Here is a 26,353-nt window from a genome sequence, read left to right on the forward strand (position 1 = left end):
CACCCACCGAGGCAAAATATTAAGGGTGTGCGGCAGAGCAGTGGGGGAAGCAGAGCAAAAGGGTCCTAAGGGAGTGCCAAGGACAGACTTTGGGGCCAGGTCGTGGCACCCAATTGGACTCAACCGGAGGACACTCTTAGAGGTCAACAAATAGACCTTGAACTGTTTAAAGGTTTTTCATTCTTTTTTTGTCATTGTTTTGTTGGTTGTGTTGTTTTGTTTTCTTTTGTCACTTTTTGTTTTGCTATGTCTTGTTTTTTTGTGCATATCATTATCTCTGCAGGACTATCTAGATAAGATAGGCTGGATGAACAGTCTGGAGTGGAAAACAACGGAACCGATGATTCCAGGGGGACATAGGGGATGGGAAGGTTGGGGAAAGGGGTGGTGTTGACCAACCCAGGGATAAGGGAACAAAAAGTGATCCAAAATCAGTGGCAAGGAGGGTGTAAGAGGCCTGGTAGGGACTGATCAAGAGCAGTGTAACTGAGAGAAATTACTGAAACCCAAATGAAGGCTGAGCATGATAGTGGGACAAGAGGAAAGTAAAAGGAAATAGAGGAAAGAACTAGGAGGCCAAGGGCATTTATAGAGGTCTAAATACAGGCACATACATATGTAAATATACTTATATAGGATAATGGGGAAATAGATCTACGTGCTTATATTTATAGGTTTAGTATTAATGGACATTGGGCCTCCACTCAAGTACTTACTCAATGCAAGAACACGTTTTTCTATTAAAATGGCATTCCATGATGCTCACCTTTCCTACACGATTGCTGAAGACAAATGTGTGCATAAGCAAATGTGGTGAAGAAAGCTGATGGCGCCCAGTTATCAGAAGATATAGCTGTCTGGGTTATTAAAGGCTTGAGAGTAAACAAGCAGCCATCTAGCTTAGAAGCAACAAAGCCCACATAGAAGAAGCACACCTGCCTGTGTGATCGGGAGGTGTCAAAAGGATCAGATATCAGGCATCAAAGAACAAAATATCATATCATTGTGAATGAGGGGGAGTGCAGATTGGGGACCCAAAGTCCATCTGTAGACAACAGAACATCCCCTTACCGAAGGATTAAGGGGAAGAGATGAGCCAGTCAAGGTTCCCTGTAGCAAGGATGAAACATACAAATTTCCTCCCCAACCCCACTATCATGATCCCAAATCTATCTTACAAATCTGGCTAGACCAGAGGAGGTGCACCGGTACAGATAGGAACTGGTAACACAGGGAATTCAAGATAGATGATCCCTTCAGGACCAGTGGTGAGAGTGGTGATTCCAGGAGGGTGGAGGGAAGGTGAAGTAGAAAGGGGGAACTGATTGCAAGGATCTACATATAACCTCTGCTCTGGGGGATGGACAACAAAAAAGTGGGTGAAGGGAGACATTGGACAGTGTAAGACATGACAAAATAATAATAATTTATAAATTATCAAGGGTTCATGAGGGAGGAAGGAGCGGGGAGTTGGGGGGGGGCAAAAATGAGATGATATCAAGGGTTCAATTGAAAGCAAAAGTTTTGAGAATGACGATGGCAACAATTGTACAAATGTGCTTGACACAATGGATGGATGTATGGACTGTGATAAGAGTTGTACGAGCCCCCAATAAAATGATTTATTAATGAAAAAAAGAGAAAGAAACAACCATTTTAATCTTTTAGGAATGGATCTTGCTAGAGTAAATCAGAATGAGATGATGAAAGTGTTAATTAACTTGCTATCATCTTGGACAGATTTTGTACTTATCCTCTAGGTCTATAGTCGTTGTGGCAGTTTTAATCTGTTTGACTCTGTATGACAACCAGAGAGATCGACTCATGGCTTGGTGCTGCTGCCCCTGTTGGAGAGTCATATGTATCCTGTTTCTTTAGCACAGAAAACAGGCCCCAAGAAAGGAAGGTGAAAGCCACTCATGAATTATTCCAACACATCTCTTCTCTGGTTCAGGCTTTATACTAGACTAAACGTTCCATTTTGGAACTGGGACCAACTTGGCTCTTTCCTGGGGCCATCTCTAAAATAGAAGAGATAGATGATTTCACATACACATGCACGTGCGCACACACACATGCGCACATCCTCCATCTGATGCTGAGGTCCTGTGATCATAGTCACCAGGCCCTGTCTACATGTCAGAGCATCATTCTCAAACCAGGAAGTCCGAAGATTTTAAAATGAAGGCAAAATCACTTCCTTTCACATTCTTCATTGTTTCATGTACAATTCACTATTTAAAATCCATTTCTGCTTTGGGGATATTTTTTTGAAGAACACAAACCATTGTGTGAAAGCAAACCACACTGAGCTTTCAACATCCTGTGAACTGAAAGCTCAACATAAACCATTTCCCCCAGTCAGGGGGGAGCTCCACAGCAAGAAGACACATACAAGATGAAAGAGAGGTGCATGAACAGAGAGGGGTTTATTTATGAAGTTAGAGGATATATATATAACTTTAATAATGCCAAGGAAGCCTTCAGAAGTGGTAGCAGAAGTAGGTCTGAGACCTACGCTTTCAAATATCCACATCCGCCCAAGTCAGGATTGCATCCTATTAATAGCTAGATCAGACTGATTGTAAAACAGCCACGGTGAAGCAGTTAGGATGACCGTGACAGCCATGAAGAATGACACATGTGAACGCTCAGTGCAAACAAGATGGGTGTCTTCAATTCACTTCCGATTATCTGCGTGTGATACAAAGCTCAATTACACTGAATCAGTACAATACAAATCTCTTTGAATTGCCGGAAAAGAAATGAATTTTGTGCTCCACATTCAATGAAGCCAAGGAACCATGTTCTGTTTGCTTTGCTTGTTGGTTGTGTTTCTTCTGATTGGTAAGTACTAATTAGGAAAAACACAAACGTATGATTACTTCATTCCACAATAAAGGTTTATTTTATCCTTAAAAGAAAGTATTTTTTGTTGAGCAGGTGACATAGCATCATCCACAAAACCACCGCTGATGCGCAGTAATCCTGCGGGACAAAGCAGACCTGCTCTGAGGGTTTCAGACACTGCATGCTGAAGGGGGCAGACAGCCTCCGGCCTCTCTCACACAGTGGCTGGTGGGTTTGAATTGCTGACCAGACAGCTATCGACTTCAGGCTTGGCCCACTGTACCTCCCAAGAAGGTGATTATCTATTGTGGACGCTGTAATATCTCTGGGAAAAGTAAAATATCAGGAACATTCTTCAGATGGTTTTGCCTGCAATATTTGACCAGGTAGAAATATTCTGACTTGGAGTTTTCTTTCATGTTGTGAAATAATACATACAAAACTCAAAAAGAAAGAAATAATGAAAGATTAACCAGCACTCTTATTCCCACTTCAATAAATACTTGTCTTTAACATCTTTTCATATATGTTAAAATTTACCCGAATAAAATATTACCAATGCTGCCAAAAGGTCTTTCACATGATCTCCCCCAAGAATCCTCCTTCACAAGCATCATCAAGAGCTGGTTTTTATATGGCACCTGTGTTTTGTGTTTCAACAATGTAGTGTGTTATTCTTATTACTCAATGTACATGAAATCCTACCACATATATTCATGAAATAACTTGTGCACATATATTCCAAACCACAACATGTTGAACATCTTGACAAGTCTACCTTTGACTATGTGTAATTTTCTCTAGGGTAAACACTCAGGACATGAAATTGTAGATGCACAAAAATGGTATTTTTCTGATTTTATTTCCTCTGCAAGGTCTCTATTTAAGTATCATTGTCTTCACATCTCACTAACAAATGGTATTGAAGGATATTTATCATTTGCCATTATTTATGCACAAAATGTTTCTATGTTTGTGCTTTGCTTTAAAAAATGTTACTTACTATGTGTGTGCTTAAACCGGCATTTCCCCAATGGCTACTAAGGGTGACATTGGTTTTGCACACACACTTGACATCCTGCAACACGTCTTGTACATATGCAGCCTGTTTCAGCATAGAGGCTTTTCTATGACGGGTCGGGTTTGCGATAGAGAAATACAGTCGTTAAGGAGTTAGATTTTCCTGCTGGACAAAGAATGCAGAGGGAAGGGCAGTGGAGCCAACGAAGAGTGCCATCGGATGCAACTGTTATCACCTGCACCTTAGCTTGACAACAGTTCCTGAGAAGCTCCCACTCCGAAAGAACTGGACAAAAAGGAATGATTCTATCCATGATTATTATTGCTAAAGGCACATTATTTGCTAAATCCATGTGGCCCTCATCAGTGCCTGCAAAAATGTCAGGGGAAATAATTATGTCTTGTTTCCCCGTGTCTTGGTAGAAAGAGCTTTCCGGGTTCCATTATGCTCCGTGGACACAGGAAGAACAAGAGGTGCATCATCCCACCTCTCCTTAGGACTCCCTGGAAGAATGCTAACTCTATTTGCCAGGGCTTGGAACAGCTAACACGGCTCCAGTGTTGCACTCTTCTGGCCACTGTCCTTCTACCAACGGACCATTCATAATGAGCATTTAGCACATCTAATGATAAACTTTTCCTTCCTACCCTGGATGCCCTCGGTCAGAATTTGCATTAATCTTATTAGAGAGACCCTTAATTATTGCCTAGAAATAGTTGGTGCCAGTGGAAGACATCTAATTAGGTTGAAATGTATTCTGTTATAAGGTCTCAATGTTAAAACCTTTGTTGTGGGTTATCAGCCAAACATAGTTGCTGGTTAGTGTTTTCTGACTGATCCTGGGTCAATCTGGATAAAGCCTTGAATAATTTAACATGCAAGATGTGGGCGGTTTCACACTCATTTTGGGGAAAAGGGTTTCAATTGACAAGACTGCGTGATTGTGTCTGGCATGCTAGAAAAGTTTCTACTATGTCACGATAGAAAGTTGCTACTTCCTCAATGTCCTACAGAAAAAAGTAAATGATGCTTTTTTTCAATGCACTATTGTCATGCTGTAGACACTTTTTGATGTTGGGAAGGAAGGTTCCTTTCTGCCTACTATGGGAGTATCTGAGGGCCTTCTAAGTATAAATAAATGCTAAGTTCCCTCCTAAGTATAAAGAAATGCTTGCTGGGATGAACAACAAGCACTATGTACATCTGGCAGTGGAATAATTAAATTTTTTAGTAAATGACAGAAGTATCTTCATTTTGCATGTAGGAGAATGAGACTATGAAATGAGACTATACTCTCTCATTGAGAGTGCAAGTGGCCTTAGTTAAATCCTACTGAGAACCTCATTCCAGACAAACCTGTTTTAAAAATCTTATTTTCTTTTCTTCTCTGTATAAAAGTAATTTTGCATATAGTATTAAAGACATTTAAAGAAGCAATGGAACAGAAAGAAATTAAAAATCCAAATGAAATCAGGGTAACATTTTTAAACAGGATAGCTGTTGTTAAGGAGATTATGTCCTCCCAAAATATACATTGAATCCTGGCCCCTGTACCCATGGATAAGGAGACCTGGTAAGGCTGTGGGTTAGGCATTGGGCTGCTAACCAAAAGGTTAGTAGTTCAAACCCACCAGCAGTTCTGGGAGAGAAAGTTGGGGCTGTCAGCTCCTATAAAGACATATAGTTTGAGAAATCCTATATAGCCTCTATAGAGTCAGAATCAGCTCAATGCAGAGGGTGAGTGGATAAAATATTATTTGGGAAAAGGGCTTTCTTTTTATGTTAATGAGGCCATGTCAGAGGCAGGTGGGTTTTTAAGTAGGGGTGGTAACTGTAAGCATAGCCAAGGGGGGACAGACCCAGAAGACAGGCACACACAGGGCGAGGTGCCCTGACCGTGAAGGCTGAAGTACCACCTGTGGGCAGCAAAGGAACCAGCAGAGGCCCCCGATGAAGTCCACACAGACGTTGATTTGGACTTCCAGCGTCTGTAACTAGGTAGACTTCATTCCTGTTTGTAAGGTCCTCCTTTGATGCTGTGGGATTGTGTCATCACACCTCTAGAAAATGAAGACACACTTCGAGAAGGAAAACAACACACCAGTAAAATGCCAGTCTGGCAGGGAGAGAGGGTGAGATAGGGGGCGGCCACAGCCTCAGAAATGTGGAAGGCAAGGGCAGAGATAACAGTATTGGGAGAAAATACTTAATGTCTTGCGAAACCTCCATTTTGTGCTTTAGGATTCTGTACCGTGGGAGGTTCCCAGGTCTAATTGCCTGTCCACTGTTTGCAATGTGAGGTCTTCTTCAAAAGTGGAAGAATCATAGCGAGTACACTTGTCTAGTGTCTACCACATTCTGTGCCTTCTCCCCTCCAATCAGCGAAGCTGTCACCTCTCCACATACTTAGGGCTGTCTGTTTGCCACAAGTGAATTATTATTTTATTTTTTTAGTCAGCCACTGGATATTTCTGAAAGGTTCTAATACAATATTGAAGAAACTTAAAATTCCACATTTTACCCCAATACAAGCACTGAATGCAGTTGAGATCATATCTAAAAACTGGGAAGTTACAGTCTGAATATCTATAAGTTGACTAGTATAATTTAAGTTTGAGGTCAAACAACTTTGGGATATTGAGATTCCTCCTCCTTTCCTAGATGTACACCAAGTTTAGTTGAATTAGAACAAGATACAATTATCCTAAGCAGCAAAAAATGTGAAAGTTCTGGAATGAAGCTGCCCATGAGGCAATAATCGTCCATCTTTTGTGGAATTGAAACCATTCAAGACTTAATTCACTCTAATTAGCTCCCACTTGTTTTCAAAGGCACATTAAAAGACAACGGTGGTGGGTTTAAACCATGAGAGAATCAGTAACTTAACTCAGAGAAGAGGGGGGCACATTTTTATACCTCGTTATTTTTTTACCTATAGATTGCCTCAAGACAGAGTGATTATCTTTAAAATCAACTGGTTTCCAGTAATGTCAACCCATCTACACTTACGTATCCAGCTGACTACATGTGTGTTTACAACCACATTTTCACTTCCCTACACAGAAAAGTCCAAACAAATACAGATACTATTTATCTAGCAATAAAAGTTGCATGACATCAAATGAGTCTCTTCATACCCCTCAAGCCAATTCTTTCTAGACCTACTCCATCTGGTTTTGTCAGGCTGACCTTTTCAGGCGATATCACTCCTTCCCAACAGCCGTTGCAAGGTCCAGTACAATGTGAGCTTCAGCAACCTCGAGGGAAATGTTACTTCCCAACTCCCATTCAACCTCTGTCCATGGTAATGTCTACCACCCTCAATACTGCCCTTCATGTTGGCAATAACACTCATCAATTTTCCAAACCCAGAATTTTGGCCAGAGAATATATTTTCTTTGAATTTTTAAAGTCAGCAGGAGGGATGAGTTGTGGATTATTAGTGCTACTCTGTCTAGGCCTGCAAACCCTCTTCTTTGGGGCTGACTTAGTCAGCTTGATGCCCTGCCAATGTGCATCTCATAAAATCACAAAGAGGCCAGTGCAAAGCCGCCACCACAGAGGCACTCCTAAAAATGTGTCCATTTATTTATGCCAAAAGTCAAGTCATCATCAGACTGGTACATTTGAGGGCATCTTTTTGGTGGAGATCCACAAGAGGATATTGGAAGAATGAAAAACAGCAGTACCTCAAAATATAACAGAACTCAACAAGAAGAGTAGCCTTGATGTGCATCTCGGATCCCCACACACAGCTAGGAAGGTATTAACAATGTGGTGAACTCAGGGGCTGGATCTCAAACGGTTTCAAAAACAGACCTACTGGAGCTGACATGTAAGCATTTCAGGACACTGAAGTCCAGGTCAGAGAGAATTACAATGTAGTTTTCAGGAGTGTAAACAAAACAAGAGAACTAAACTAAGGCTTCTAATGTGCCTGCCATCTATGAAAAACTAGATGTACCAATCAGCCATCTTAACCTAAATACAATTTGGTTCAAATGAAGCACAGTTAGGTTGCCATGGTAGTTTATCTCAACCTTGGTTACTAAAAGCAAATTAAAATAGAAATCTACAGTATTATAAAAACTTTAAAGGTTTGCTCTGAGCTAGTAGACTTTCCAGATAAGGTTTTACCCAAACACCTAGAGGCATTAATTATCATTCTATATTTACACAAGTTTTTCATTGGAAGCCACCTTTGGCAATCCTGAAAATATATAAACTATTAGCTCCCACAACTGGTCCATCAGTTTTCACTGGTTGGTTTCCAGAAGCAGATTGCCAGGCCCTTTTCCCTAGCCTATCTTAATCTCGAGGCTCCACTGAAACCTCTTCAGATTCTTAACTATACACAGCTTCCACTAACAGATGGGCAGAGGCTATGCTGACATGTAAAGGCCAAGAACCAAATCTGGGTCTCCGATGTGAAAGGAGAGAATTCTATCACTGAATCACCACTGCTCCATATTCAAGCACATTTATAGCATAGGATCTCTGTTGCAATTACTCAACTCTGTGGGAGAGAGGTTTACAACTTTGCAAACCTAGGAAGCAGTTTTACCCTGTCTTACAGGGTTATTAGAAGTTAGAATGGACTGAATGACAGTTTGGGGTTTGGGGACACTGCAATATGAAAGCAGTCATAAGCAACATGCAAACTAATGACATTTATATTCCAACAAGGCTTGATTTGTTGACAGTGAAATATGAATTTATAAAATCTCCACATATTAAATTATTTTTATCGAATTGATTTTTTTTGAATGAGTAAAACACATAAGAACTAGTCTTAGTTCATGGGCAAGCCAAAAACTGGGAAGGGTGGATTTGGCCCATGGGCTATCATTTGCAGACCCCTGAAAATCCTATGATTTTAAAACTTAAAGCCAGTTGCCATTGAATCATGTATGCTCATGGCAACTCCATGAATGTCATCAGGATTCAATGGCAGAATTTTCATAAGCAAATCACCAGACCCTTTTTGCCGATGCACCTCAGAGTCAACTCAAACCTCCAATCTTTTAGTTAGCAGTGAAGCAGGATAATCATTTGCATTATCCAAAGACTCCTCTCAAACTTCAGCATGTGTCAAAATCAACTGGGTATTAATTTTAAAAGTGTGTTATTTTACAGCCCTGAGGCCTTGAGATATAGACCTATTATGCTGTGGCTGGTGTCCAGGGAATCAGAGCTCAGGCGAACATTCGCCTGCAGTGTGAAGCAGTTCTTTGGTACAGACCACTACACCTCAACGCAGTCTGGAACCAGCAAACCAGTAATTACTGAAAGTCATGGTGGATATAGGTCAGCCAGATCACCATGGTAACAGCGTCTTTAGTTTAAGGCCCTGCATTTCCTTTCGGCCCCTGAGGTCATCAGTAGGAGCTAGGCTTGCCATTACCATCATCATCGTGCTCAACCACATCCAAGACAAACACTCGAAGTTGCTCCTCTCTCTGTCAACTATCTGAGTGAAACACGGCATAGACATGATGCCAGGTAAAAGTGCACACCTGCTAACTCTAGCCTAAAAAGAAAATGGATGAGTGAGTGCAATATTGCGTGGGAATGGCGTCTTCCCCACCCCATATGGTTCATCACGACATCGTAGACAAGGCAACCCTAAAGTTCATCTTTGTTTACACATTGCTGATCATGCTTCCTGCTAGGAGTTAGGTACTGTGTTTAAAATTAAAGCACATACCATATCCCAAATAGCTAGCTTGGAAATGAAAATCAGTATAATTTCGATATTCAGATGACGGGAAGATAACCAGAAGCCGCCCTGGACAGCTGTCAGAATTCTGTAGTTTGGGAAACTAGTCAGCTTATGCATCACCTGAATCTTCCTCCGTTTCGCTGTAGCTTGGCAGAGACTTATTTGATACCTTTTGCATCTCGTGTAGTGGGTTGGCCCCTCTCGCTCCTGCCCTGCCTGCTGACCCTGCATTTGGCACTCTCTCCAAAACACGTGGGGCAGGAAGGAGAGACCTGGACTTTAAAAGCATTGTTAATGACAATTTTTGTAAAGAGATTAGGAAAAATATGTTCTGATGTCTGACCTTCACGGTGTTTTAATCTCAGACATATGATGAGATCAAAACGAATACAAGCACATCTTAAGGTGAGAGCACATGGTCTCTAATAAATTAGTCTCTTTGTAGATGTCCAAATTGAATTAAAATACAGCACTCAGTCGTATTTCTGGCTCAACTGTTACATTTGCATGAAAGGTACAGGACTCAAGCATTTCCAAAGCACGATTCAGGACTCGGCACAGTTCACTCAGAGTTCAGCATGGTTTGCTCTGCCTTTCTCGTGCATCAAGCTCTGGGGCAGATTTCTAAGCTGCATGTCTCACTTGATGTTAATGACCTCCTCAGAGTCCTCGTGGCATGAATGCTGCTCGGCGCCTAAGCTCACTGCCCATTAATGCCCGAGGGAGCCTGAACCTAGTGCTGGCAGATAAATGTTCTCTTAAATCGCTTCTGACCTTACCCAAAGTAACAGGATGGTTAATTCTGTGAATGTATTGACCAGACAAAGCTCATAATTTTTTTCTTCTCACCACTTCTAGAAGAATAATCCAAGAATCCGTGGGCCCCTGGGGAGAAAGGCACTCACTGCGTGTGGTGAGCGCCAGTAGCTGAGCTCCAGTAGATATCAACCTCGAAAGGAAGGGATCAGCCGGAGCACAACACATCTGGATCTCATGGACCCAGGCCACAGATCTCTGCCGGCCCTGTGGCCTGGGCGCTTCCTTTTCCTCGGGTGTTACGGACTACACCAGCGCTTCTCAACCTGTGGGCACAACCCCTTTGGGGGTCGAACGACCCTTTCACAGGGGTCGCCCGATTCAGAACAGCAGCAAAATGAAAGTTATGAAGTAGCAAGGAAAATAATTTTAGGGTTGGGGTGTCACCATGACGTGAGGAACTATTCAAGGTTCACGGCATGAGGAAGGTTGAGAACCACTGGACCAGACTGTGTCTCCACAAGAGAAATACTGAAGTCCTCACCATTGTGCCTGTGTATGAAAACCTGTTTGGGGAAACACAACTATTCTTTGTCAATGTCATCAGGTAATGACCTCGCGCAGGAGAGGCGTAGAAGGGTGTTGTAGTCAATTGCCTCCAGTTGATCCTGACTTATAGTGACCCCGAGTATTAGAAACTAGAACTGTCAGGCACACACCTTCAGATCTTCCCTTCCACCGAGTTGCTGGGTGCTACATGAGGGAGCTAGGCCGTATGGATGGTCTACACTCGAAGGCTATCATGAAGGTTGGCTGGTCAACCCCACCAGATGCTCTGCTGGAGAAAGCTTTGGCACTCGGCTTCCATAAACATTTACAGCCTTGGAAACGGTATGTGGCAGTTCTACCCTGAGATATCAGGTTGTTGCAACTTGGAATTGACTGGATGGAAGTGGTTTCAGTTTTGGTTTAGTTCAGCCGTTCTCAACCTGTGGGTCGCGACCTCTTTGGGGGTCTAAAGACCCTTTCACAGGGTCGCCCAATTCATAACAGTAGCAAAATTACAGTTATGAAGTATCAAGGTAAATAATTTGATGTATGGGGGTCTACCATAACATGAAGAACCATATTCAAGGGTCACAGCATTAGGAAGGTTGAGAACCAATGGTTTAGTTGAAGAGAGCTTCAGCAGGTTAGGAGACCTGGTTGGTGGCTTAGTGGGTTGCATGTTGGGCTGCTAACCAAAAGGTCAGTGGTTCAAACCCACCAGCCAGTCCTTGGAAGAAATATGCGGCTGCCTGCTCACATTCAATACTTATGGCTTCAAAAGCCTACAGATCAGTACTCTTCTGCCCTAGAGGAAAACTTTCCATCAGAATTGCCTTGATGGAAGTGGGTTTGGTTTGAATTTACCAGATCAGAGTGGGCCCTTATTCTATGTGCTTTGTGCCCTAGAGTTGGAAGAGATGAGGAAGGGTCTTTCTGTACAATGGACAAAGAGTACAGCCCTGAAAACACCCTGAGTCCAAGTTCCAGGCTACATACGGTGATAAAACTGATTTCTGTTCCTTAAAACCACGCACCTTGGGGCATCCTAGGGAACAAACACACCATCTCTGAGAAGTGGTTTTGGTTTAAAGTGTTCCTTCTGCTGCAGCAAAAGTAGGGTGCACTCATCCCGACACACCTTCCTCTCAGTGCTGCCCACAAGTCCACTAAAATCTACTAAAAACTACGCATACATTTCCCAAACATTCGTCATTCATGTCTCACCTTCATGAATTTTTGCACTCTTTCTGGACAGTGCAAGCATACCTTTTATATTTATGCCAATTCAAGCCTCTGCTTAAATATATATTTAATGAGATTTTAGAAAATATTGCCATTCATTAGAAAAGAATATTTCCCTAGTACACATTGGGAAAAACAATTACTAATTTTTTTTAATTAAAGAAAGGACGTTTAGTTACCCAGTGCTATATAGAATCTACCCAGGCCTCTGAGAGAGGAAGACATGGTCATCTGCTAAGGACACCCTATGGGATAGCCTCTGCTGTTACACAGACGCAATTCACGTTGGAAGCAAATGTGCAGCACCTAGCACCACTGCTGTAAATCTCACAAGAAAGCAAGAAATAAAGTATTTCGTTCCTTAAGATAGGGAGAAGTTCCTACCTGGGTAAAATGTACACACACACACACAGGGTGTATTGTATCCTAAGTGATTTAACAATATTATAACTGTCAGCTTTGTGTCAGGATCCGATCTGAGGTGGGCAGCAGGCAACTTCATGTTTGGTTGGGAGTAGTTTTGTCCTTGGTCAAATGGTGCAACTGGGATGTGAATTCTGATGGGAAATAGATGGATTTCCTTTCTGCCAACTATCTTATAAATAATGAAAGCCAAGACTTGGAAGAAGGATGGCCTGCAAATATGGGACGTTAACTTGTGCCTGTGTGCAAAGATATTCCACTTTCAATTGAATAAGAGGGCTTTGTAAAATTCATGAAAGATTATATGATCTTTCAAATCCATTTTTCCAAACTAAACAAACAAAACCAATTGAAGCCCCTTCACACAGAAGAACTTAATAGGCTATTGAAAGGAGCATTCCTATGAAAACCCTCATACGGCAAAATGGTGTCAAGTGAAGAAACAATTGCCTTTGATTTATATGATGGGAGATTTTTTTTTGGCATTCTCTAAACCCTAAAAGTACCCTTCCATGTCATGCGTAATAACACACAAAGCCTAAAGTAATATGAACACATACTGTTCGTCCTTGGACATGTTGTCAGGAGAGACCAGTCCCTGGAAAGTGACATCATGATTGGTAAAGTGGAGGGGAGTGAAAAAGAGGGAGACACTCAATGATACTGATCGATACAGTGACTGATGGACTGGGCAGTGTTTTGTTGTCTGTTACATAGAGTCTTTATGAGTGGTAACCGACTCAATGACACCTAACAACAATGACAACACAGTGTTCGTACACAAGACTCATGTCGAGAGGAAGCAGATGCTGAGATTGCAGTTCCCAGGGACAGCTTGGCAGCACCAGTCTCACTGCTGGGGGTGTGTGCAGTTCACTGCCAAACACATTCTAAATGCTAGTTTTACTTTCCCCCTTGATTCTTAAGAGAGAAAATTCTCTGCCAGTCCTTTTTAAAAAATATTTTATTAGGGACTCATACAACTCATCACAATCCATACATAAATCAATTGTGTAAAATACATCTGTACATTCCTTGCCCTCATCATTTTCTTTCTTTTTTTTTTCCCTCATCATTTTCAAAGCATTTCTCTGCCAGTCTTTTTAAACAGTTGCAAACATAAGTCTTTTATAAAAATGAAGAGGCGTAAAGTGAACTTTTGAGAAATAGGGGGAGCCCGTTCATGGCATCAGTTTTAGTTGTTTGGGATCTTCTGTCATCCTCTTACACAGCGAGCCTTGGTGGCACCTGGGCTGCTCACCGCAGAATTGGCGATCATGTCCACGAGTGGTTACATGGGAGAGAGATGGGATAGTCTAATTCCAGAAAAATTCACAGTCAAGGGAACCTGGCAGAAGTTCTACTCTGCCCTATAAGGTCTGTGTCAGTTGAAATCAACTTCATGGCTATGACTTGATTACTATTTTTAGCCATTTATTTGTGGTAGGCTCACTTTTCTTTGCTAACCATTCTAATGGCTTTGGGGTAGAAACTTCAGAAATATCCGTTTCACTGTGGTTTAGCATGCAGTTATGCACCTCATAGTGCCCCTTCATGCAATAGGTCTATGGTTCCTACCACTAGCCTGTTCTATTCAAGGTTTGAGGTACATACAGTGATTTGTAATAACCAGAGTACTGCTTTGGGAAGAATTAAAAAATTATTATGTTAAAGATTTTTGTTTCTGTATATCTGGAAACAATTGCTTTTTAATTTTTTTTGTTTTGCTGTTGGATATATTAATTTTTTAACTTTTTATTGTGAATTGAGTGAAAGTTTACTAAGCATATAAGTTTTCCATTTAACAATTCATATATTTTTTTTCATCTCATGGCTTGCAGTCCCTAAAATCCAATATCACTTATCCTACCTCCTCCTTTTGTTTCCCATTTGCTTCCACTTCCCCTTCTTTCCTTTTTTTAACTTCTATTTCTTTTTAAATGAAATCATTTTATTGGAGGCTTTTACAGCTCTTATCACAATCCATACATCTATGCATTGTGTCAAGGACATTTGTACATATGTTGCCATCATCGTTTTCAAAGCATTTCTTTCTACTTGAGCCCTTGATACCAGCTCCTCATTTTCCTCTCCCTCTTTCACCTTCCCTCCCTTATGAACCCTTGATAAATTATCCCCTTCTTTCTTAACCCTTTTGAACTTTGTTCTTGGGTAAATGATTCCCGTGTTAGGCCGAGTTGGCTAAAGAAACAAATCTAGAGACACTCTGTGTAAGAGAGTTTTAAATCAAAGAGCAATGTATATTGAGAAAACATCCCAGCCCAGTCCAGATCAAGTCCATAAGTCTGATATTAGTCCATATGCCCAATACTAGTCTATAAATTCCTCTTCAGTCTCATGTAACACATGCAATGGTGCGGAATGCAGGAAGATCACAGGTGGGTGAAAAGCTTAGTGGACCCAGTGATGGTGGAAGCATCTCAGGGCTGGTGTGGGTCTCCACGTGGATCCTCCAGCTCTCTGAGTATGGCACCTCAACATGAAGGTGAAGCAGAGAGAGCAAATGGCCAGCCTCCAGGAAGAAAGAGAGAAAGTTGCCAGAATCCTCATGAGAAATCCACGCCCACAGGAAGGCTGTGTGTGACCTGACTGACAGGCTTGCCTCCACCCCTTCACTCTTAATGTCCTCAAGATATTAGGCTGCTTGTTTCCAGACCTGAAGTGTGTCTAAGGGTGATACTTGCAGGTGTTCCATCATCCTCCATGTGACGAGTAAGCCTGGTATCTTTTATGATTTTGAGTTTTGTTCCACGTTTTTCTCTAACTATCTCCAGCATAGTGATGATCCCTTTCAGAATCGTTGCAAGTAGTAGCTGGGCACCATATAGATCTGTTGGTCTCAGCGTTGAGGGGCTTCATATTCCCATGGTCCATTAATCCACTGGATTAATTATTCTCATGGGTCTTCAATTTTGTTCACTCTTCTTTGCTATGGACATGGAGAGATTCATAGCTGCACCTTGTATCACCTCTCAGAAGCCTTTAGGACCACAATAGTCAGTCTCTATTTACCAAAGTGGGAGAGAGACCATTGTCTTTGTTAATCACATTATGCTCATTGATCTTGGTGACCTTGGCTTAGTACTGCAGCCTATTGACTCATTCTTTCCAGGGGTTGATTACATGTAAGAATTTTTCATAGATTTTCCTGTATGAATAGTCATGTATCCACACGCTTGGATATATTTGCGATGAACGCACAGATATGTTCTGTGTGCCCTGTATATCTGCGTGGCTTACTGCCACTCTCCCTCCCGTGCTACAAAACAGCACTCCCTTATGTTTCCTTGAACTCTTCCTCCTCCCCACGTGGAAAGTGTTTCTTTAATGACATTTTGTGCCTAGAAAGCTATACTATGCATGATGTATTAAGATGAACATTTGACTAGCTGAAGCTAAAAAGGAATCTTCTCTAATTGTTATGACGTGTAATTTGACTTAATGCCCGAGTTAAGAGTGTAACTGGTTCATAATCTGAGTGCTATGTGTACATAACATGGACTTTGCACAACATCCAAGTCACATGGTGTCCTATTTCACAAATTATACCGTTGGCATTAAGTGTCACCTGACTGTATGTATATAACTACCGTGTTACAGGATCCCTGAGTGACACAAATATTAGCCCAAAGGTTGGTTGGTAGTTGAAACTCACTTAGAGGCATCTCGGTGATTAGACCTGATGATTTGCTTCTGAAAGCCTTGAACCCCCATGGAGAAGTTCTACTCTGCACACATGGGGTCAGCAGGAACTGGAATTGACTCCATGCCAACTAACAACAACTACGATCATGTTTAAGAAGAAAGTAACTCCTAATATGTCCATAATGTTCAACATTTAGCATAGACGATCTCATGTAGTCATTAAAACAACCCTATAAAGTCAGCACTCCTATTTCCCCATGATTTTGTCCAAGGTCACAGAGCTGGCAGCTGGGAGAAAGGAGATTCAAACTCATAGCTCTTTAACCCAAATCCTACCTCCTTAATCCCTAAGGTTGGACGTGTCCTCTGGAGAAGCGCATCACACTTGGCAAAGCGGCGGGGCGGTGAAAATGAGGCAGACCCTTGGCAAGCTGCAAGGACACCGCGGCTGTCAGGATGGACTCCAACATGACAATTGTCAGCGTGCTGCAGGATCAGCTGGCGCTTCCTTCTGCTGCTCACAGTGTCACTGTGAGTCGGAGCTGAGTCGATGGGACCTAACACTAACAAGACTGCTCATAGAATTCTATATTTCTCCACATCACTCTGAAGGAGATTCCCAGGCCCAGCTCTGCCACTGGTCAGCTCTGAAGCTCCTCTTAGTCTTAGTATGAATAATTACGTTTCTCCTGACCCGGTGCATTAATGAAGCTCTCTAGCCAGAAGACTCTTTCACACCGGTTACCCTCCCCTTGGCACTGGCGCTGAGAAAGAACGAGCACACCGTGAGGCTGCTCTGCGGGGTTAGTGCTGTTCTAGGAGAGCAATGAAGAAGCTGCCAGAGCTGGGGAGCCCTGGGGGCTGAGGAGCTGCGCGTTGGGTTGCTAACCACTGAGTGAGTAGTCCGGAATCACCAGCTGCTCCTTGGGAAAAAGACGTGGCTTTCTACTCCTGTACAGCTTTGCCACTTTGGAAAAGGGTCGCTCTAGGGTCACCACGAGGTGGAGCAACCCGAGGGCAGGATGGAACGCGATATAGCTGCAGTCCGTCTAAGCACAGACTTGTCCCGACTCCTCAGACTTCCAATTGGAATCTGCGTCTCTTCACATCGAAAAGGCTTTCCCAACTAGTGCTGCTCTTCCTCACACGTTCCTTGAATCCACCCTTCAAGGCTCTAGTGAGTCTAAATATGCCATCGGACGAATTTTAGCTTTTCTCTTTACGTTTAAAAAATGAGGCAACTCTTCTTTTTGGATAATTTTATTTATTTTAGGTAACCTTATTTCACAAAGGATTCTGCAAATGAATATAGGAAATCATGTTACGACTCATCTGTACAATTACTCAGAAATAGGAAAAATGAGGGAAAAGCAAAATCCCGTATGCAGTGGATCAACCAAGTAGAACAACCTCCAGCCCCATTATGATACGGACGCAGAGACCTTCTGTGACAGTGTAGAACTGCCCACAGGTTCTTCAAGGCTATCATCTTCATAGTGGTAGGTGCCCCTGTTTTTTTTTAAGAACGTGGATGATGGGCTGACCGCACTGGCCATTCTGTTAGCAGTGCTTGACCACTGTGTGTCCAGGACCCCACAAGAAGAACAATCAGGATTCCTGAGTTCAAGTTCCTTTTTTTGCTGCTAGTGACCTAGCTAAAAGTCATCAGCCTGAGTCATAGCTTCCTCAAATCAGTCATTCAGGATCGCTTCCACTCAAAAATCTTATGACCCAGTAAGGTACAAAATGACAGGAATGCAAATTATATGCAAATTCAGATATCATCCTTAACAACTCTTACTAAGCACTTCCCAACACTAAACACTAAAACTTTCAGAAACATTAGATAGATTGGAATCCACAGGGTGCTGGAATAGTCTCACACCATGCGCTATGCTAAAAGCATAAAGGATGCTTTGTCATAAGCTATGAAGTTCCCAGGCTAAGATATATGGAATATTTTGTCTCCTTAAAACTTACAGGGCTGTCTGCATGCCTAGAGAAAAACGCGGAAGTGATCAAACCCTTTATTAGTAGAATCATTGATCGCCACATCTCTGAATAACTGTGGCAGTTCTTTTAAAAATCACCAATGCTACTTTTTAAGCAATGTTGGCTAAAAATAATATTTGAGTCCTGAGTTTTTCATTTGTTCACACGTTGTTCTTAGACATGAATTTCAAATCCCTAGAGACTTGAAAGAACTTTAATTAAAGGAGGGAAGATAACATTAGTTACAATACTACAATAGGTACAATGGTTGAAATTCTCAAAATTGTATTGAATGATTCTGGAATAAGATAGCCTTTCAGTCATATTCATTAGCAACAGTTAGCCAAGAATTACCAATCATATGTTTGCGATGATGAATTAATTTAGCAGTGCAGTGATATCTGTAGAGATTAATGTGAATGCTGACACTTTTATAGATGATATGGTTAGGAATGAGGGCATACCCAAATACATGGGTCCTCTGGGTTAGCCATTACCTTTTACCACCAAGTTTCCAGTACTGCTAGCGGTTCCAAAATGATTAGTGGCTATACAGGTATAACTCCCAGCATCTAACTTAGTGACGTTGACGATTCTGAGCCTTCCATCTTCCGAAATGATAATTCTGAAATCAAAATGAATTAAAAAAATAGTTAGTCAATTTCACATGTCTCATGGGAGACGATTTCTGGCATTGGTCCAATAGTAAGTCATGGCTGGATCACTTGAGAGTCACATCTTTATTTAGGGTAAACTAGTATAAATATAATTAGAATATACTCCTTGCTTAGCACTTTTAGTGCCATTTTTTTTCTTGCTGAAATGTTCTCAACATTCAGAGGGAGTAACTTTTAAAAACATTAGATAGGTTGGAGTCACTCTTTGAGCCAAATTATGCAAAGGCAGGCTTATTATGGACCACTGCCAACACTGCTAAGAAAGAATCCCCCGATTGACTGTGTTAGGCATTTCCACTGCAAGTGGTTTTTCTAGACGAGAGGTTCCAATTACATGAGGCATTATTAAGCATATCTGTGTTCTGAAATATGTCAACCCATACAGTTTTTAATGAGAGGCAAATCAACTTAAAAAATTAAAATATTCCATAACTTACTATGATGTTGGGCAAATAGCAAACATCAATGGTATATTTCTGGCCAACAGTGCCTGGGGGCACTTCTGGTGAGAAATACATAAGCTGGGACAGAAAGGATCTTAGACTTTGCTTTCAATATGACTGGCAAAAGAAAGGAGCCCCGGTACTATTCTGTGATTGAACCACTGGTGTGATCGAACCACTGCTAAACACGAAGTCAGTGGTTCAATCACACCAGCCACTCTTTAGGCGCAAGATGAGGCTGTCTGTACATATGTAAAAATTTACAGTCTGGGAAACATTTTATATGGCTGCTGTGGGTCAGAAACTACTTGATGGTAGAGAGTTTGGTTTTGGTAACAGAAGAGAGCAGAAACATACTGAGAGGAATATGTCATACAGTCTGGCTTAGAAACTGATAAAGAAACAAGCAATGCATATAGATAACTGATTCAAGGTAAATGTTGCCCCTTCACCACTTAACCTCTGTACCACCAAGGCTAAGAGGTTGATATTTGAATGCACCCAGAGGCATCTTAGAAGAAAAACAGGGCAACCTAGTTATTAAAAATCACCCATGGAAAATCCTTTGGATCATAGTTCTAATCTGACACGCCATGAATCACTGTGAATTGGAAATGACTCGTGGTCAACTGATTTCTCACCATCAGGTCTCAGCAGAGATGTAGGCCATTCCTAGAGACCTCTCCTGGCACATAGTCCTAACGTGGATCTCCCCACAATTCTGCTTCCTGGCAGCCCTTTTTTTGTTTACACTGAACACAAACTGAACTTTTTATCTGTGTGCTTTAAAATTGTTTCTTCAAATAGAATATTAATGTCTCTGAAATCAAGAACTAAGTTGGTCTAGTGGTTGATCCAGATCTAGTGGTGGACACGTGGTGGACAGACACACACAAATGTTTGTTAAGGGTCTGAGTAAATAAGTAAATGTCCTCAGAGAAAAACCGATGCTGAGTTGCAGCAATTTAGTATGATACAAGCACTCAGTATTAGAGCTAGCTTCACCAGAAGCCTTTACAAAAACAAATGAGGGGTCCAAGCAGGAAGAAGGAGCCTGGTGGCACCATGGTTAAGCTAACTGTAGAGCTACTAACAGACTGGTAGCTCTGTGGTAGTTACATAAATTCATGTCAACTTGATAAATAGGGGGTAGGGGTGGAGTCTAGCCTGTAAATCAGGTTACAGCCGCCTGATGATGCCTCCTTGTGGGTGTGGCCTTCTCATGAGGAGGGTGCTGGGAACTTTCCCTTTCTCCATGGAAGTGGGCCACACACTCTACTCACTCGCTGCCTTCACCATCCTGTTGACCAGCCACAGTGAGACCTGCGTGGGTCCTGGAGATGTGTCTACCACTATTTTATCCACAAGACGTTTCACTCACTGGTCTGTGATCTTCCTGCATTTTACATCATTGCTTGTGACTTTGTGATTCTGAAGAGGGACTTACGGACTAGTACTGGGCTTAAGGACTGGCCTGGGCTGGGATGTTTTATTGAGGCATAGTTACTTCTTGATAGAAAGCTCTCTCTTGCTCGTATATAAGTGTTCCTGGATTTGTTTCTCTAGTCAATCTGGTAAAACACAAGCTCCATGGAATGAAATACCTGGATATCTGCTCCCATAACGATTACAGTCTTGGAGACCCTATTGGGAAAGTCTGCTCTGTCATATGGGGTTGCTATGTGTTGAAATTGACATGGTGACACTAAGATGAATTTGGAGTTTTGGGGGCCCCTTTTCAAGTAGTCCTGGGGTACAGTGGTTAAGCTCTTAGCTGTGGAATAGAGGGTAGGCAGTTCAAACCCACTAGCTGCTCAGTGTAAGAAAAGACTTACTGATTTGCTCTCATAAAGGTTACAGGATGGGGAACCCTGTATGGCAGTTCCACTCTACCCTTTAGGGTAACTAGGAGTTGTAATCTACTCAATATCACATAGCAACAACATTAACAAGAGTTAAGATTGAAAAAACTTAAACTCTTATTCATTTGTAAAAAAAGGAGTAACAACTGGACAATCTCTTAACATACTTTTAAAAGTATCCTTCTTTTTGTAATTCAAACATCCTTTCTGACATTCTGAAGTCCATAGAAACATTAACGAAGTCATCCCAACTCACTGCAAAAGATATATTCAATGAAGCCCTTTGCACAGGCCCACCACAGATGGACACATAACAGTTGCTCAGTAAAGATCATCTAATGCTTCATTTGCCAAAGAGCAGATGTACTGACAAAAATAGAGTGGTGATCAAATGCTAATTGCCTCAATAATTATTCTAAACTTGAAAAATCTTTATACACCTAACAAAAATAGCTGTAAGAGAGCTAATCATATTCCTATTTATAAAATAATTCACTCGAAATTATGAAATGTTGATATATGAGAACTCAACAAGTAGGTGACATTCATGCTTTGAATGTGAGTCATTTCTTCCAGGCGATAGCATAGGCCTGGGGCACAATCAGTACTCTGGGGGTGGAGTTAACTCTTTGAAAGCATATTGTTGTTGGTGAGTAATATTTATTTTCAACTCCTAAGGAGCTCTGGTGGTATAGTGGTTATCAGTTGGGCTGCAATCTGCATGGTCAGCAGTTCCAAACCACAAGCAGCTCTACTGGTAAAAGACGGGGCTTTCTACTCCTGCAAACAGCTACAGTCTCTGAAACCCACAGGGGGTTGCTATGAATCCGCCTTAATTGTATGGCAGTGAGATTGTTATTTTAGCTATCCCATGTGACAGAGTAGAAACTCCTCATAATGTTTCCTAGGCTGAATCCTTTATTGGAGCAGACTGCCAGCTCTTTCTCACTAAGAGCCATTGGGTAGGCTTGTACATCCAACCCTTCTGTTGACAGCTAAGCATTTAACCACTGAGCCACCAGAGCTCCTTTTCAAAGCATTAAAAAGAGAAAGAAAGAAAGAAAGTCAAACCTGTCACCTTAGAGTAGATTACAACTCATAGCAACACTGTAGGAGGACAGAGTCGAACTGCCCCATGAGTTTCTAAAGACATAGTCTTCATGACAGCACAGCACCCCACCTGTGTGCCAAGCAACAGCTGGTGGGTTAGAACTGCTACCCTTCAGGTTCACAGCAGAGCTTAACACTGTGCTATCAGGGCTCCTTAGCATAACTACCTATCATAATGTATACCATTTAAAACACAATCTTTGTAAGTCCCTAAGCACACAGCTTATACCACACTTCAGGAAGCCAAGAATTTGAAGAAGGAAGCAAGTAAAGGATTTTTCACTGGATGACTTTGGTCCTGCTTCTTGACCTTGATACATATATATTTAATCATTTTATTTGGGGTTCACACATCCCTTATCACAATCCATATATACATCAGTTTGGTAAAGCACATTTGTACATTCATTGCCCTCATCATTCTCAAAACATTTGCTCTCCACAAGCCCCTGGCACCAGGTCCTCATTTTTACCCCTCCCTCCCCACTCCCCACTCCCTCATGAGCCCTTGATAATTTATAAACTATTATTTTGTCAGATATTTTAAAACTGTATGATGTTGACAAATTATTTTCTCTGCTGGATTTTTTTAAACCTTGGGAGGATGTGTAGCAGAAGCGCTGTCCCTATGCATTACATTCCAGCATTTCCCCTCAATCAACAACTGCTCCAAATATTACTAAGTGTCTGCTGGAGTGCACATTTTCTCCATTAAAAAATGCTTAGTCCCTGTGGTTAATGTGCTCAGAAGCTAAATGAAAGGTTGGGTGTTCAAATCTACCCAGAAACACCTTAGAAGAGCGAGTGATCTACTTCGGGAAAAAAAATTAGCGCTTAAAACATTTAAGTACCCATTAAAAGATGCTGAATATCATTATTCATCAGAGAGATAAAAGCAAAGCCACAGTGATATATCATTTCACTCCAATTATAAAAGCTAAAATAAAAACAAAACAAAACCAGAAATACATGTTGGAGAGGATGTGAGGAAAGCAAAACCCTCACCTGATGGGAAAGCAAAAGGGTATAGCTATGCTGAAAAGCAAAGTGGGGGTTACACACACAGACGACAATGATGATGATGATGAAACTTCAAAAAGTGGAGGAGAAGTACACATGGATTAGGCCTTTGGTGAATTCCCTCTGCCTATAGACAAGGATTGTGAATAGCCTGGATATCATGCAGAGTGCATTGGAAAGTGGATTATTATAGGTATTACAATTGGTTTTAAATTTAATACCTTGTCATTTGATCTCCCTCTGACTAATTTTTAATTTGTTCTAATTTTTAATATTTTCTGATTTCTTTTTCAATGTTTTCTGTTTTACTTTGTTATTTTTGTTGATTTTTTGGTATGTTTTTCTGTATATGAAATCCATGTTAGGTAAAACTATTGGGACACTAACTGGATTAATGGTTTCTTGGGAGATTGGGGGAAATATGGAGCTAATAACTAGTACAAGAAAGAAGAGAATTCTTTAAAATTGTGGTAATTATTGTACAACTCTTTTTAATATTATTGAGCTACTGAATTGCATACGTGAATTATATGCCAATAGAACTATTTTTAAAGTTAAAATTATCATAAAACACAGCAATTACAATGTATACCAAAAAGGATTGAAAGAAGAGACTCAAACGGGCACTTGCTCATTAATGTTCACTGTAGGCCTATTCACAATAGCCAAAAGGTGGAAACAACCTAAACGCCCATCAACAGATGAAGGGACAAAAATTTGTGGCACATCCGTTCAATGGAACACAACTCAACCAATAAGAAAAATGAAGTCCTGATACATGCTTCAGTGTGAATGGAGGTTGAAGCTATTAGGCTGAGAAGAATATGTCAATCACAGATATACAAACCTTTCATGACCTCACTTACAGGAAAAGGCAAGAAAGCCCAGTGTATACAGAGCAGAGTTTCCCAGAGGGAGTGGAAGCTAGTGGTAAAGTGGTGCGAACAGTGCTATTGCGATGGAGATCTGTGTGGCTTGTGTTGAGAGGAATGTCACCTAGATGAAGGGTGGTGTTGCGCAGCTGATCATTGCAAGTGCTGTCAATAAGTTGGACAGTAGTAAAAGGCTGAATTGCCAAAACATGTGTAATAAACTTATTTACAACCAGATAGAGACAGAAATAGAGATAGAGATAGAAAGAGATAGCTAGAATCTTTGGGCTGCTTATGTGCAACCAAATATCTTCATGGGATTTGGTTCCTTGGTTTAGAGGTTGAGGATCTTGGTTTCATGGTACATTCCAATTAATTGCCCTCCTAACGTGCTTGATGCTTTGTCTCTACCTTCTACTAATAGTTGCAGAGTAGTTTGTAGGGTATTAAAGGTTCTCCATGGCCCTCCCAGGCACAGCTGTTGGCCTCTATTCACCTGGAGCAACCGGAAGGAGACTAGGGAACAGGAAGAAGAAATGGAATGTGTGGCTAATTGTCCTCACAAACAGTTGAGTGCTTTGCCATGAGACTGGAATGTAATGTTCACTGGTTGCCATTAATAAACATTCTAATCAAACATTCTAAAGAAGACTCCTGGTCAAAAGGGAAAAATTTAAAACACAATAGAAAACCCTGAATTTCAAATCTCGACTTGCAGGAGATATGAAGGTTGGTTACACCTCTGAAACTATTATGCTGAGACATTCTTTAAACCTTAAATAAATAAATAGATAGATAAATAAATAAATGGATAAATAAATAAATAACCATCCCTGAAATCTTAGAACTACACAATAGTTTTGTTGGTTATTAACTAGTAAAGAATGTCTTCCTTGAGCATTATGTTCTTTTCAAAGCAATGTCTCTAAAGATCAACTGACAACAGCAATGGAAAGATTATATAGAAACTACAGGGAGCAATGAGTTTATGTGAATGGTGTTAGATGCTGGCAATAAGAATAGGTGAGTTAGAGTTATTTAAGTGAAAGGTCTGAAAGGACAGTTATTTCCCGTGCCATTTGTGATACGCAAAACCAAACTCACCGCATCCAGGTGATGTCAACTCATAATGATCCTATAGGCATGGGTAGAACTGTCCCTGTGAGTTTCTAAGACTGGAACTCTTCAAAGGAATCCCCTCGAAGCAGGCAGGGGTTTTGAATTTCTGACTTTACATATCCCAGCCAAATTGGTAAACACTGCACCACCAAGGCTCCTACTACCTGTGATAGTTAGGTTTGTGTCAATCTGGCTGGGACAGGATTCGCCCATGATGTCATTAAACGTAAAGTGGGCAACTCCAAGATGAAAACAGCCAAGAATTTGTGTGAAGAACACGGTGGAGTACCACCTCCTTCATCTGGCAAGTCTTGATACAACTCAGGAGCGGTGTCATTTGGGCAGCCTACTCTTGGCATTGAGGTAAAGCTAGCTCAGTTCTTCTGCTGGCTCTGGTTTGTGGAACTCTTGTCATACTGCCTACCGAACCCGGGAGCCATCAGCAGACTGCCAACCTTGGATTCATTAGGCTCTGCCTGTGTCTGCTCATGGCCTTCCTGCTTCATTTTCCTGCTTCTTGGTTCAGTGGCCCCTGGACCAACATAGATCAGGAGAGGTCACTAGCATAGAGCTGATCTATGAACTTGAGCCATGCTAAACTTACTTGCTTCCATAACAATGTGAAAGTTTCTTTATACAAATATTTTCTAAACACATACACATATAAGTGTCATAGATTTGGCTTCTTTAGAGAACTCAATATATCATACTATATACCTGTAAACATTGGCAGAGACCAAGGCCTAGCCATTTAGAAAAATCTGTTGTCCTGACTGTTGTAATGGCTCTATGAATAGGTATGCCAGCACACTCTCACAATATCACACACTGTGCCTGACCACTGACCAAAAGGTTAGTGGTTCAAGCTCACCCCGCGGTGCTGCGAAGAAAGGCATGGGAAGTCTTCCCTGAAGATAGAGTGCAGAAAACTACTTTCACTCTGTAACATCCAGGGTTATCATAAATGGGAGTTGAATCCACAGCCACAGGCTTGCATTTATTTATGTTTTTGTTCGCCACCATGCCCAG

At 41.4% G+C, this 26,353-nt stretch overlaps 1 protein-coding gene across 1 annotated transcript in view; it reads right to left on the minus strand.

Moving 5' to 3' along the window:
• Nucleotides 1-26,353, minus strand: part of CNTN4 (contactin 4) — a 626,036-nt gene that overhangs the window by 94,846 nt on the left and 504,837 nt on the right. The window contains exon 11 of the mRNA XM_075549881.1: nucleotides 18,719-18,846. Within this exon, the coding sequence (XP_075405996.1) occupies nucleotides 18,719-18,846 (128 nt within the window). The remainder of the gene's footprint in view (nucleotides 1-18,718; nucleotides 18,847-26,353) is intronic.

Source organism: Tenrec ecaudatus, chromosome 5, assembly GCF_050624435.1.
Source record: "Tenrec ecaudatus isolate mTenEca1 chromosome 5, mTenEca1.hap1, whole genome shotgun sequence".
In the NCBI taxonomy this organism is placed as follows: Eukaryota; Metazoa; Chordata; class Mammalia; order Afrosoricida; family Tenrecidae; genus Tenrec; species Tenrec ecaudatus.